Raw genomic sequence first — 14,443 nt, forward strand, 5'->3', positions numbered from 1 at the left:
GAAAATTGTCTAGAATTTGGGCCTTAGTAACTTATGTTACAAAGAAGTTATATTCGCAAATTTGATACCAGAGACAATTCTGAAATTTCACATGACTGCAGTAATGCATAAAAGTCAGAAGAGCTTCAATATGCACAAGCTGAAGGTCTATCAATATCGTGAAAAGGCTTAAAGGGTGCACTTGCATTGATGCTAGATGTGCAATAAGCATCTTTCAGTTACACATGATTAATAAGAAAGTCGCAGTAGTCATTCAGAAGGGGGAAACTCTAGTAACTTTGGTTGACTTATTTGCAAAGTTGCATTCAACAATAACACAATGATAAGCTTCCTCTTCTACCCTGTCTCTCCATTCTTCACACCAAAAACTACAGTGTTATCTTTATTCATACCAGGCTGTCACAAGTTTATCAAGAGTCATTAAGCTTTTCTTCCTTTAAGTTCCACTCTGACTGCTTCCTCAGCCAAGCCAAGTCCTGCTGAACAGAGTCAGGTGTACTTCCAAGTAAACATGCTTAAGGTGACACTGTAACTTGAACAGAGATCACAACTGCGTTTATAAGCTCCATAACAAGCTGGTGATGCCCAGTAAGTATGACAGACATCAAAGTTGCTGACTCTACTTCACTCTGTTGAAAGATCTCACATATTACACTGTGCAGCTAAAGAAGAAACAAAGAAAGTTGCAGTCTGATGGTTTTGTGGAGCGTTAGCTGGATGGATGCAAGTTTAGATGGAAAGCATGTATAACCAAGGAAAAGCCACACAAGCAGTTATATTTTTCTCCCAATGAAATATGGTTTTTAAAAGAAAGTTAATTCAGCCTAGCAGAGAAATTATTGTTTCTATTATTAATCCTAACAAGATGCCTATAATATATGCCACAGATATAACTTTATAAACAGATATTCTTCACTGATGGGTCTTAAACCTCCACATACTACCCCATTATGTCTCTCCCCCAAATAGCAATAGCCACTCCTTTTATTACAGTTATCATTTTTTTTAAGCTCTAGACTACAGTTAATCTGGCCTTTATGCTGCCTAACTTGAACGAAGTTGCCTTTTTAAAAAAAAATTATAAACAAAGAGAACCTTTCCTCCTCTTAAGTGTGAGATAACCAACTTGTAATCTGTCAAACAAAGCTATTGTTCACTACTAGCAGGAAAAAAACCCTTGTTATCTTCACTGATGGACAAGAATACACATATTAGGGAACATTCTCTAATGACTGCAGCGAAACACAGCCAAAACAGCTTCAAAGTAGACAAGCTTAAGAGTCATCAATATTTGAAGATACAAGCTTCATAGATGAACTGGTATCAACTAAGCCCAAGAATCTTCATGCACCTGCAGGTAAAAAGGAAAGCCATAGCCATCCTGAAATGTAAGTTTGGCATAGGAAGGAAGCAGCTATCTGTTTAGCCTGGGCAGTGATGTACCCCTGCATATTCTCATCCCCACCATTTATACAGAGACAATTTAATCTATGGTTGATGCTTTTACTTAAGCCATTTCTGCCCAACACTGAATATACGCAACAGGGGTCAAAGGTGTACACCTGTGGGCTGGGCAGAAATGGGTTAAGTCTAAGTGAAACCCACAATCTGGGTTTTAGCTCCTCATGTGCCCAGTAATTTACAAGCAGTTTCACACTGCAGAGAATCTCTCTCTAATTAGCATCTATTCAGCATAGCTACCTATCCCTCCATCCACTTCCTACTCTCCCAGCAGATCTTATGAATCTGGAGGATATGGACATTGGAGGATAGCAAATGTCACGCCTATTTTTAAAAAGGGAAAGAGGGGGGACCCGGGAAACTATAGGCCGGTCAGCCTAACATCCATACCGGGTAAGATGGTGGAATGCCTCATCAAAGATAGGATCTCAAAACACATAGACGAACAGGCCTTGCTGAGGGAGAGTCAGCATGGCTTCTGTAAGGGTAAGTCTTGCCTCACAAACCTTATAGAATTCTTTGAAAAGGTCAACAGGCATGTGGATGCGGGAGAACCCGTGGACATTATATATCTGGACTTTCAGAAGGCATTTGACACGGTCCCTCACCAAAGGCTACTGAAAAAACTCCACAGTCAGGGAATTAGAGGACAGGTCCTCTCCTGGATTGAGAACTGGTTGGAGGCCAGGAAGCAGAGAGTGGGTGTCAATGGGCAATTTTCACAATGGAGAGAGGTGAAAAGCGGTGTGCCCCAAGGATCTGTCCTGGGACCGGTGCTTTTCAACCTCTTCATAAATGACCTGGAGACAGGGTTGAGCAGTGAAGTGGCTAAGTTTGCAGACGACACCAAACTTTTCCGAGTGGTAAAGATCAGAAGTGATTGTGAGGAGCTCCAGAAGGATCTCTCCAGACTGGCAGAATGGGCAGCAAAATGGCAGATGCGCTTCAATGTCAGTAAGTGTAAAGTCATGCACATTGGGGCAAAAAATCAAAACTTTAGATATAGGCTGATGGGTTCTGAGCTGTCTGTGACAGATCAGGAGAGAGATCTTGGGGTGGTGGTGGACAGGTCGATGAAAGTGTCGACCCAATGTGCGGTGGCAGTGAAGAAGGCCAATTCTATGCTTGGGATCATTAGGAAGGGTATTGAGAACAAAATGGCTAGTATTATAATGCCGTTGTACAAATCGATGGTAAGGCCACACCTGGAGTATTGTGTCCAGTTCTGGTCGCCGCATCTCAAAAAAGACATAGTGGAAATGGAAAAGGTGCAAAAGAGAGCGACTAAGATGATTACGGGGCTGGGGCACCTTCCTTATGAGGAAAGGCTACGGCGTTTGGGCCTCTTCAGCCTAGAAAAGAGACGCTTGAGGGGGGACATGATTGAGACATACAAAATTATGCAGGGAATGGACAGAGTGGATAGGGAGATGCTTTTACACTCTCACATAATACCAGAACCAGGGGACATCCACTAAAATTGAGTGTTGGGCGGGTTAGGACAGACAAAAGAAAATATTTCTTTACTCAGCGCATGGTCGGTCTGTGGAACTCCTTGCCACAGGATGTGGTGCTGGCGTCTAGCCTAGACGCCTTTAAAAGGGGATTGGACGGGTTTCTGGAGGAAAAATCCATTATGGGGTACAAGCCATGATGTGTATGCGCAACCTCCTGATTTTAGGAATGGGTTAAGTCAGAATGCCAGATGTAGGGGAGAGCACCAGGATGAGGTCTCTTGTTATCTGGTGTGCTCCCTGGGGCATTTGGTGGGCCGCTGTGAGATACAGGAAGCTGGACTAGATGGGCCTATGGCCTGATCCAGTGGGGCTGTTCTTATGTTCTTATGAAACCACTTGTCAGCACTCTTTCTTCCAACCTAAAGGAAGTTTATCATTTAGACCACATTTATAACAATACTTTTTTTTTTTTTAAAAGCATGAATACAATTATCATGGCAAGTAAATCATTTCATAAAATAACTACAGTACTACCAAATTTGAGTGATGTTGTGAACAAGCATTAGTCTGCTCTTACAAAGAAACATGATCTAAAATATGCATGTTATGGGTGACCAACTGCCCACCAGTAAGGGATATGTATGCAACTCTAATCACCAAAAAATACTCATAGTACAGTTTTACACATGCTCACATCAAAGTGAGTCTCATTGTGGAACTTACTCAGAAGAAATGAAACTTATCCCAAAGAAAGGGTATAGGATTGTATCCTAAGCACACTATTTGTATCCTAAGCACGTTTTATGTCAGAATCCCAGATGCAAAGGAGGGCACCCGGATGTAGGTCTCTTGTCATCTGGTGTGCTCCCTGGGGCATTTGGTGGGCCACTGTGAGATACAGGAAGCTGGACTAGATTGGCCTATGGCCTGATCCAGCAGGGCTGTTCTTATGTTCTTATTTCTAATGGTTTGATCCTATGCAAAGGAGATCAACCAGTTTAAGTGTGCCTAATTCTGCATAGAGATTAGATGTAAGCATGCACAACTATCAACAGGCCTGCTGCCCATCAGTTTGCGGTAACTGTGTGATGGGGGATTCCAAAACTGATTTAAGTGTCTCTTATAGGAACAAACCTTAGGCAAATAACTGCTCAGTTGGTGATCATCAATCGCTTTTCAAAAAACTGTTTTTATTATGAGTTATTGTTTTTAATAGGTTTGTAAGCATCCTTGAGTATGCTGCTGAGAGAAAGTTGGGGTGAAAATCCATTAAAAAATCAAATAAATAAATGCAGCACTGTGGTAAAATTTAGAAGATTGTTATTCCATGGACTACTTAATATAATGGGTGTAGAAAGAATGACATTTATATAAGTAGTGCTTCTGAGCATTCAGTGTGATTCACACGTATTATCTTGATGTGATCATTACAACAATCCTATAAGCATAAGGGGAATAATAAATCAAACCAACATTAACAAACCTTATAAAGCAAGCATAACAATCAACAAGATCTGTGAGAAAATTTCAACAAGTATTTTAGACTTTTCTGAATTTATAAAATCCACATCCAGCAATTGTGAGATTTTACAACCAGATACAGTGATTGAAATGCTTTCTCTTTTGGGATATACAAACCAGATAGGGATGATAGCAAATGATCCAAGCTAAGAAAATCAAACAGAGTATGAAGTAACTGGGTTAAAGCTCTGCTTTAAAGTCAGAAAAAGTCTGAAAACAAAAATGGAAGTTTTACTAGAGTGACAGCCCAATCCTATTCACTTTCCTGGGAGTAAGCCCTGTTGACTATAATAATAATAATAATAATAATAATAATAATAATAATAATAATAATAATAATAATAATAATACAGGTATTTATATACCGCCTTTCTTGGTCGTCAGATTTCTCCTCAGACTTTATTCAAGGCAGTTTACATAGGCAGGCTCTTTAAATCCCAGTAGCGATTTTTACAATTGAAAGAAGGTTCTATCTTTCAAGAACCACAGCATTTCAGATGTTTCTTTCTGATCTGGTTTCACATTCTGGCCTCCATCCTCCCATGCTCAGAGCAGATGGAATAACTCGGCTCAGCTTGTCAGCTGCTTCAAGGTCGCACAGTGCCGGTGGCCTCGAACTGGCAACCTGTGGATGTTATCTTCAGGCAAACAGAGGTTCTACCCTCTAGACCAGACCTCCTGCCCAGACCTAATGGGACTTACTTCTGAGTAGACATGCATAGGATTGGGCTCTAAATTATTAAGGGTCCTCCATAAAGAAAATCAAATTCGAAAATATTCACATTCTAAGTTTGAAATGTTTTAAGTAACAGACAAGGATGGATGAGAGAAAAAGACTAATTTGAAGTGGTCCTCATAGTTCAATAGCATTAAAGCCTTAGAAGGCCAAATCCTGATCTTGTTCACAACTGGTATAAGCCAGAAAGCACTCTTATCAGGCATGCCACTGAAAAAGATCATAATACAAATCAGCTCTAAAAACCTGAACATAACAGAATCTATATTTGTGGTAAGCCTAATGCTGTCCTCCCCCACTACCTTGGTAACAGCAATGTTCAGACTTTGCTCACTCTGTTTGAACTCAGCTGTGATGTGCAGAGACACCACAAGAGCACCACTCAATGACAGCACAGATCAGTGCAGTATGTACACAATGAAAATGAAAACTGGATTCGAAAGTGATAGATAATTCCTTTCCTGTGTCTGAGCAATTGTAAGCATCACCCATAACAGAGGCAAGTACAGTGTGAAATAAAACTCTTCCAATCAGACTGGAAGAGTTTTGTTTTATACAAAACACAAACACCAGCTTCTTTTTATAACAACAAGATAACCTAAACATACAATATGAACCTTGCACTTTCTACAGTTGCACTTCCTGAAAGTTGTGACCTTTTGAGACCAGCATTTGTCCATATTCAGAGAAAGCTTCCTCCTTCACTATATACTCCAACTAGAATCAACCCCTTTCCTCCCACCTCTTGCTTCTGTGTAGTTTGCTGCACCTCACACTTCTGTTCCGAGTACAAGGTCCACATCCTAGGCAGTCAGACACCCTAAGACTCCCCCCAGGCCCCCCATTAGCTCTTCCTCCACTTAGGGATCCCCACTAATCTTTCAAAAAATGGCACACACGTTCCAAACAGGCATCTGAGAGAAACTCACCCCCAGGTTCCCAAACCTCCTCGGTAGTGGCTTATTTCTAAGAGAGAGATACACACCACACCACAATTTGGACTCCCTTGGAAGGCTACAGCCTATGATTTGCCACTCCTTTAACTTCCAGTGTGCGATGCTTTACTGAGGTTATGCCACAGAGAAGGAAACACACACTGCTAGGCAGCACAGTCTTCTTTCTGACAACTTTGGATAGTCTAGAACTGGCACTGGAAAAAGAAGTTTTAGGGCTGAGTGAGTCCCAACTCCAAGGAAGTCCTGCCTGGACCCAGATCCTCCCACAAATCTAGCCCCTCTGCTCCCATCCCTCACATCATCAGTCAAGCTAGGCAGCTCCTAAACAGCCCCATCTCCCCCCAAACCACTCAGGCACCCAGAAAAAGAAAGGATGGGGAGCCCGAGAGCCTACCTGCGCAGACACCTTTAGAGGTCAGCCCCAGGATGAAGAGCAAGCCCATGACTCAGCGGAAGAGCTGCACTCTGCCCTAACTCAGAGGCATGCTTGCCATCCCACACAGAGAGGCCAGCAGGGCAAACAGGTCTGCGAGATGACTCAGAGCCCAATCCTATGCATGTCTACTCAGAAGTAAGTCCCATTGGAGTCAATGGGGTTTACTCCCAGGAAAGTGTAGATAGGATTGGGCTGTCAGGCTGCCATCCTCTCCACACTTACCTGGGAGTAAGCCCCATTGACTCTAAGGGGGCTTACTTCTGAGTAGAGACACGCGTAGGATGGGGCTTTCGGAAAGGTTACGGGAACTCGCAGACACCTTATGGAGATCATGGCCCCATCAATCAAAAGCGCCCGCCGCCTTCCCGCCCAGGCAGCCTCAGCCTCCCTTACTCTCTCCACAGCCGCTCACCTGTTCGCCGCCCTCCCATGTGGGATCCCAGCAGGCGGGCTCACTCCCCGGTTCCCCCGGCAGCCCTAGGCCCAGGCGGGCGCTCCGAGGCCGGAGGTCGCCTCCTCCCGTCAGCCCCGGAGACGGAGCGGCCGGGGAGGGAAGGAGGGAGGCGCCAGTCCAGGCGGGCTCCCTCCGAGAGCCTCAGCCCGGGCTCCGCAGCGACCGCAGGGAGGGCTGCAGCTGCCTGCCTGGCTGGCTGGCTGTCAGTCTCCCTCCAGCCCCGTCCCGCTTACCTCAGCCGCCGCACCTCATGACCCCGCCTGGCACCGCGCGGCTGGTCGGCTGGCTGCGGGGCGTCTCCCTCCTGCCCGCTCGGCTCCCGAGTTCGGCTCGCCGTTGCCAGCCCGAGCCAGGCGGCAGCAGTGGGGAAGGAAGCGGCAGGGACTGGCAGAGGCGGCCAGCACAGCGCAGCGCAGCCCCGCCCGGCAGTGGGCCGGCTCTGCCAGGGAGGCGTGGCTTGGTAGTTAAAGGCACAGGCGCCGCGGAGAAGACGGCCGGGGAGCCCACTCGGCGGGGCAGGAGGCGCCTTCTAAGCGCAAGTCTACTCAGAGGTAAGCCCCATCAATGGGGCTTACTCTCCGGTAAGTGTGGGCTACAATCCCATCCACACTTTCTTGGGAGTAAGCCCCGTTGACTCTAATGGGACTTACTTCTGAGTGGCCATGCAAAGACTGTGCTGTGACAGCCCAATCCTACATATGTTTACCCAGAAGTAGATCCCATTGTGTTCAATTAGATTTACTTCCAGGAAACAGTGCACACTTTCCTGGGAGTAAGAATGACTATAATTGACTATATTAAGTCAATATAGTCAAGCCCCATTGACTATAATGGGGCTTACTTCTGAGTAGACTGGCACAGGCTTGGGCTCTCAGGCTGGAATCCTATTCTCACTTATCTGGAAGTAAGGCCCATTGAACCTAAAGGGCCTTACTTCTGAGTAGACAAGCATAGGATTGTGCTGTAAGCCCGCCTGTCAACTCCTACTAGGACTTCTTGATCCCTGCAGGGCTCAGCCAACCCTGCCCAGAGTCTGTCCAGAATGCCAGGAACCAGTCCTGGAAGGTGAAGTAAAACTTTGTGGAAGGTGCTCCTCCTAAGCAAGTGCAGACTTTCTCTTCTCAGCCACCTGGAACTAAGGAGCATGGTATTATGCATGCATCTCTTGGCACTTTGAAGTGTTTAGCCTTAGGTTTAGCTGGGATCTTCTTCAAGCATTTCCTGCCTGAACAACAGTAAGTGCTCTATATTTCACTGAAAATCACATATTGGCCCAGCGTAAGGAGTGTCTTCATAACTGCCAGGTGTCTCAAGAAAATATACAATTTATATAGTAGTGTCAAATTTATTATGCTATAATTTACTCACATATATTGCATGTGTTGTACACAAAAGTAGTTGCTTGACCCAGTTATAGTCATTCATATAATTCATTATGAATTAGACCATGTGCTCAAAATGTTCCCCTTTGGCCTCTGTGACATGGATGACTTAAGGTTCAATTCTATCAAACTGCTGATGCAGCTATGCCAATAGGTCATGCATTGCATCCTGCAATGGGGGGGCAGTCACAGAGGCCTCCTCAAGGTAACATTTGTTCCCTTACCTCCATGCTGCATTTCAACTACATCAGCGCTGGAAAGTTGGGTAGGATTGGGCCCTATGTGTGGTCTGCAGACATCCACCATATGTGTGTGCTGGGATAGTTCCAAAAATAACTTCAATTGCTTCCCTTAGATCAGCGGCCTCCAGATTGGCATCCCCCACTTGAATAGCACTTATCATTCCATGGAAGGGCCCCCTGTTCATGCCATCGATCTCCCCAAATTGGCCTTCTGCTTCTGCATGAAAAGCTTGGCACAATGGCCACTCAGGCAATAGAACCAGGAAGTGGCTGGCCAGAGCACCATTTGGGAGAGGTCAGCGGCACAAACAGGAGGCTCCCCTGTGAAATGGTAAGCGCCATTCACATGTGGAAGGAATTAGGCAGGGCACAGAATCCAGCCCATGGACCAGTGTCTGGAGAGTTCTGCCTTAGATATTTGTTACAGGTTTTCTACTATGGGGTACATTAGAGTTCATTAAAATGTGTGTTCTTTTTTTTTTTTTTTTAGAAACCATGTGTTTGCACCTGTAGAAACTGTGGGACATGGCACTCACTAATGAACAGAGGTGTTTGTTTCCGGTAAGATAGGTTTACAGCCAAAGTCTTACTGAATGCAGTGGGCTGAGTAAGGTAAATAAGACCATTTTCAATGGAAGTTGGTATCTATGTTGGAAAAGCAAAGTACCCTAAGGTTGCTAAGGAAAGAAAGAACAGACAAACCAGTTCATGTTCTCCAACTATATTCATTTTGTCACTGGAAATGTAATCGCTGGTACCTATTCAATGTGCTCCTGATACTGAAATGTTCGTGTCAATTGTCCTGTCCCACTTGCAAGACCAGGAAGTTTACCACCCTCAGAACAGTAAACCCTCAAGGGGAAACTCCTATCCTTTTTGGCTTCCAAGTGCTGTTGGGATACATGCCGATATGGGAAGTTGGCCAAAGGATGGCTGATGGCACCAGAGGAGGGACTAGCATGGCTTTTCCCCAAAATAAGTCCCTGAATTGCAGTGAATGTATGGTTGCAAATTCCACAAGGGTTGAAACTCATGAATATATTTTCCCATGGAATAACTGCATATTTGGTTCAGGCCTAAGATGGTGAAGGATCTGGAAACCAAGTTGTGTGAGGAGAGATTTAAAAAGCTCAGTTTGTTTAGCATGGAGAAGAAAAATCTAAATAGAAATATGATAGCCATCTTTAAATATCTGAAGCACCACCATGTACTCTTTGTGTCTCCTAAGGGCAGGACTAGAACCAATGGGTTGAAACTAAAAAGGGGTAGATTTAGGTTAGACACAAAGAAGAATTTCCTAACTGTAAGAGCACTGAAACAGTCTGCTTCATGCAGTTGGGGGCTTGTAATGGAAGATCAGAAGATCATCAGGTGGATGATGTGGTGTTGACAGTAATTCCATGTTTTGACAGCTGTTTGACAGCTCTGGGAAGGGCAGGGCTGGCTCCACAGCTGTAATCAATCAAGGCCAATGGAGACTCTGATGGACACCTGAGCTTCATTTGACCTTTATGGGACTTTGAATGGACATGGACTGAAGAGATGGCTCACCTGAGCCTAATTTGGACTTAACAAGGGGCTAACAAGGTAGCTCACAGGTGAGCTGCATTTTGGATTATGAGACATCCAAGGATAAAAGGCAGCTTCAGAAGGCAACAGAGCTACCCTGACCCAGAGAGTGATGCTGTCTGACCAGAGGGACCCCAGAGGCTACCTGTCCCAGACCTATAGGCAAAGGGGACTGCCAGGACTCTGCTGGAGGACACAGAAAAGAGGACTGACAGGACTGTGCTGGACTGTGCTTTGGAGACTGGATTGGACTTCAGTTCAAGGCTTCAGACCTTTACCCACTAAGTTAAGTGAAGTTTTGGGGAGGGAAAGCCTCTGGACACAAGAACAGCCCCACTGGATCAGGCCATAGGCCTATCTAGTCCAGCTTCCTGTATCTCACAGCGGCCCACCAAATGCCCCAGGGAGCACACCAGATAACAAGAGACCTGCATCCTGGTGCCCTCCCTTGTATTGGCATTCTGACATAGCCCATTTCTAACATCAGGAGGTTGCACATACACATCATGGCTTGTACCCCGTAATGGATTTTTCCTCCAGAAACTTGTCCAATCCCCTTTTAAAGGCGTCCAGGCCAGATGCCATCACCACATCCTGTGGCAAGGAGTTCCACAGACAAACACGCTGAGTAGAGAAATATTTTCTTTTGTCTGTTCTAACTCTCCCAACACTCAATTTTAGTGGATGTCCCCTGGTTCTGTTGTTATGTGAGAGTGTAAAGAGCATCTCCCTATTCACTCTGTCCATCCCCTGCATAATTTTGTATGTCTCAATCATGTTCCCCCTCAGGCGCCTCTTTTCTAGGCTGAAGAGGCCCAAATGCTGTAGCCTTTCCTCATAAGGAAGGTGCCCCAGCCCAGTAATCATCTTAGTTGCTCTCTTTTGCACCTTTTCCATTTCCACTATGTCTTTTTTGAGATGCGGTGACCAGAACTAGACACAATACTCCAGGTGTGATCTTACCATCGATTTGTACAACGGCATTATAATATTAGCCATTTTGTTCTCAATACCTTTTCTAATGATCCCAAGCATAGAATTGACCTTCTTCACTGCCGCAGCACACTGGGTCGACACTTTCATCGACCTGTCCACCACCACCCCAAGATCTCTCTCCTGATCTGTCACAGACAGCTCAGAATCCATCAGCCTATTTGTGAAGTTTTGATTTTTTGCCCCAATGTGCATGACTTTACACTTACTGAGCTTGAAGCACATCTGCCATTTTGCTGCCCATTCTGCCAGTCTGGAGTGATCCTTCTGGAGCTCTTCACAATCACTTCTGGTCTTCACCACTTGGAAAAGTTTGGTGTCCTCTGCAAACTTTGCCACCTCACTGCTCAACCCTGTCTCCAGGTCATTTATGAAGAGGTTGAAAAGCACCGGTCCCAGGACAGATCCTTGGGGCACACCACTTTTCACCTCTCTCTATTGTGAAAATAGCCCATTGACACCCACTCTCTGTTTCCTGGTCTTGCAGGGAGTGTATGTGTTTGTGGGAATAAATTCTTGTTGATAAGGAGTTCTGCATTTCTTTGCACACCACAGCTGCTGTTTTTGGAAAAGGAGGGTGTTAATTAGCAAAAAAGTGGGCATATTCCAAAAGTTGGAATATTTGGAAGGGACAGGGCTCTCCCTCATTGGAGGTTCTCAAGAAGAGGATTTGATGGCCTCCTATCAGGAATGCTGTAGCAGTTGCCTACGCTAAGCAGAGAGTTAGATTAGATAACTTCCAAGGTATCTTCCAACTGTTACATTCTATGACTATTGTGAAAATAAAGGGGAAGAGTGAGCACCCCACTTTGTGCCTAACAGACAAGAGTCAACATTTTAATTTATTAGCCTTGACTACAACCTGTGCTGTTTGGTATAGTTGAGCTACTGCTCCCAAAAAGTTTTGTCCCACCCCCAGTTATGCAGAGAGGCTAACAGAAAGGGCCAGTCCAAAATGTCAAAGGTTTTTTTTTTTTGGCATCTAGTTACCCTGCACATGCCTGATCTCGTCTGATCTCAGAAGCTAAGCAGGGTCAGGCCTGGTTAGTACTTGGATGGGAGACCACCTGGGAATACCGGGTGCTGTAGGTTTATACCATAGTCTTTCGAAACTGAAGGTTGCCAACCATTCTAGGAATAGAACTAATGAAATGAGATTTACATGGATGAATTGCACTTAAGACTCACCGGATTGCACCTGATAGTCATCTTCAAGTATGAATCTTGTTTGATCTGCTTTGATGTAATTTGAGATGTGTAACAATCCTTTTGCCAGAATTGCAGTAAAGGTTTTGTGGTCCTGGTTGAGTCTCTAAGGGTCCTTGTTTTCTATGTCTTGAATAGAATCAGGTTTGTGGAATGGGACCCCATTCTAGAATCCCATTTAACAATGAGAACACATGGGGCATTAGTGTCTCTGTATTTCTTATAAAAAGGCTGCAATGTCAAGGCTGCAAGTCACAATTTCTGAGTGTGCAAATGGCTTCGCATGTGTTGATATAATCCTTATAACAACCCAGGCAGTGTAATTATCCCCATATTGCACTGGGGCTGAGAAATAATGGGCTTGCCTAAGGTTTGCTTCTGAAGTTCCACTGGAGCACCCACCCCCATGAGAGGGAAAGGTAATGTTCCAGGCCACCATGCTATCATCCCCTACAAAAGGGGTTAGCAACCTTTTTGGGAAAAAGGGCTGGATGTTCAGTGGCAATGTCATCACATCACCACTGGACGTCTGGGCTGCCAATTTCCCAGAAGCAGCTGTATGGAGTTCAGCTTGGGAAGTGAGGCCTTGTGCTCAGTTTGCCACACAGCATAAGAGGAATGGTAGAGTCACCTGCCCAGACTTACTGAGTCCCTGTGCCACAGGTGGCTTCATCATTCCCTGTCTGGCGCATGGCGAATTGGGCAGGAGGCCTTGCCTTCCAAGCCAATCTCGATGTGGGCAGGATGACCTTGGGTGGTGAGCCGTAGGTTGCCAACTCCTGCCCTACAGGGAACAATTTCATGTACACTCTGGTGATAGCATTCTCCCTTACAAAGTACAGAGAACATTGATGCTGCTGTCAATTCCTTGTTACTCTCTTTCTCTGTGTTTCTCTTTGGTCCCCACAGGCAACTATCCCACAAAAGACACTCTACAGGCCCTAAGGGAAGCCTGTAGTCTGCCCTGTATGCGGTGACCAGTGCAAGCCCAGCTGCTGCTCCGCAAGATTGCTGACCTACTCCCTTCAGTCAGTCCCCTGTAGCTTCCCAGACTCCATGACAGACAGTAAACCAACTGGTACAGCCAGACCTCACTGGAATCTGTTACTTGGCTGACTGTTGGACAACTTACAATGGCACAACTGGGCAGAGATGGCTGGCAATCCCACTTGTGTGTTTCCCTTTCAGATGCTGCTCTATCACTGATATAATTCATTAAAAACTTGAGTCGGATCACCCTTCTTGTCTCTTCCTCAGCAGATAAGGATCTCTTCCTCCCATGCTAGTTGTTCCTTGCCTCAGCATGGGACTCAATGGGGGGAGAGGCCTTTCTATCCCAGGGTTTGCAACATGTCCCAGGGTTTGCAACAAGGAGTCATTCTGTGACTCCTTGGTGCCCCAAGGTGTTGGCTGCTCATTGGCTCTGCACCTTGCTGTGTTCACCCTGGTGGTGCTACTCTGGTTACCAGTGTTGGGGTTGGGTAGATGCGTTGATTTACTCCTTGGATATCACACCAATGACCACACCACTGATGCAACACTTATTATGCATGGCTGATGCACCTCCATGGCTGAAGGGCTGTTTCAGGTTTCCATGATGCTGTTGGCAGTGCAAGGAAGGGCTGTGCCAGTGCTACTGGGAGGGTCATGCCAGCATTAATAGGAGGGCAACGCATGACATTGCCTGGACAGGTATAGGATATTATGGACATCACACTGGTGTCTGTGCGATGTTGGTGTGACATCTGAATAGGATTGGGCTGTAAGAGTTCAATCAGTTCCAAACAACCATGTTATTGGAAAAACTAAATATAATGACTAAAAGCAATTATATAAAGATCAATATACTGAATACAAGTAACTGCATAGTTATAAAGTGCTTGATAACTATAAATCATTGCTGCTTATATGACAGTGTGTGTTTACAAAACACTGCTAATAACTATAAATGAAGGAGTTGAAAAGATGATTGCTAAATATACAGTTGAAATTTCTCCCAGGAAAACAAGGGTTTCCTGGCAGAGGCAGCG

At 45.2% G+C, this 14,443-nt stretch overlaps 1 protein-coding gene and 1 pseudogene across 2 annotated transcripts in view; one reads left to right on the plus strand and one right to left on the minus strand.

Annotated features, from left to right (window-relative positions):
- TEX2 (testis expressed 2) overlaps window positions 1–7,404 on the minus strand; it is a 92,857-nt gene extending 85,453 nt beyond the window's left edge. Inside the window, exon 1 of one of the 2 annotated variants that reach the window (XM_066616805.1) lies at window positions 7,255–7,404. Coding sequence is in view for 1 of the 2 variants with exons in the window: in XM_066616804.1 (XP_066472901.1) it covers window positions 6,980–6,998 (19 nt within the window). In the remaining variant the exon portion in view is untranslated. Of the gene's footprint in view, window positions 1–6,979; window positions 7,027–7,254 lie in introns of those variants that run through there. The other variant, XM_066616804.1, reaches the window with a different exon arrangement.
- Window positions 7,405–12,178: 4,774 nt separating this feature from the next.
- Window positions 12,179–12,299, plus strand: LOC136643207 (5S ribosomal RNA; annotated as a pseudogene).
- Window positions 12,300–14,443: the final 2,144 nt, after the last annotated feature.

This window comes from Tiliqua scincoides, chromosome 2 (assembly GCF_035046505.1).
Source record: "Tiliqua scincoides isolate rTilSci1 chromosome 2, rTilSci1.hap2, whole genome shotgun sequence".
Classification (NCBI taxonomy): domain Eukaryota; kingdom Metazoa; phylum Chordata; class Lepidosauria; order Squamata; family Scincidae; genus Tiliqua; species Tiliqua scincoides.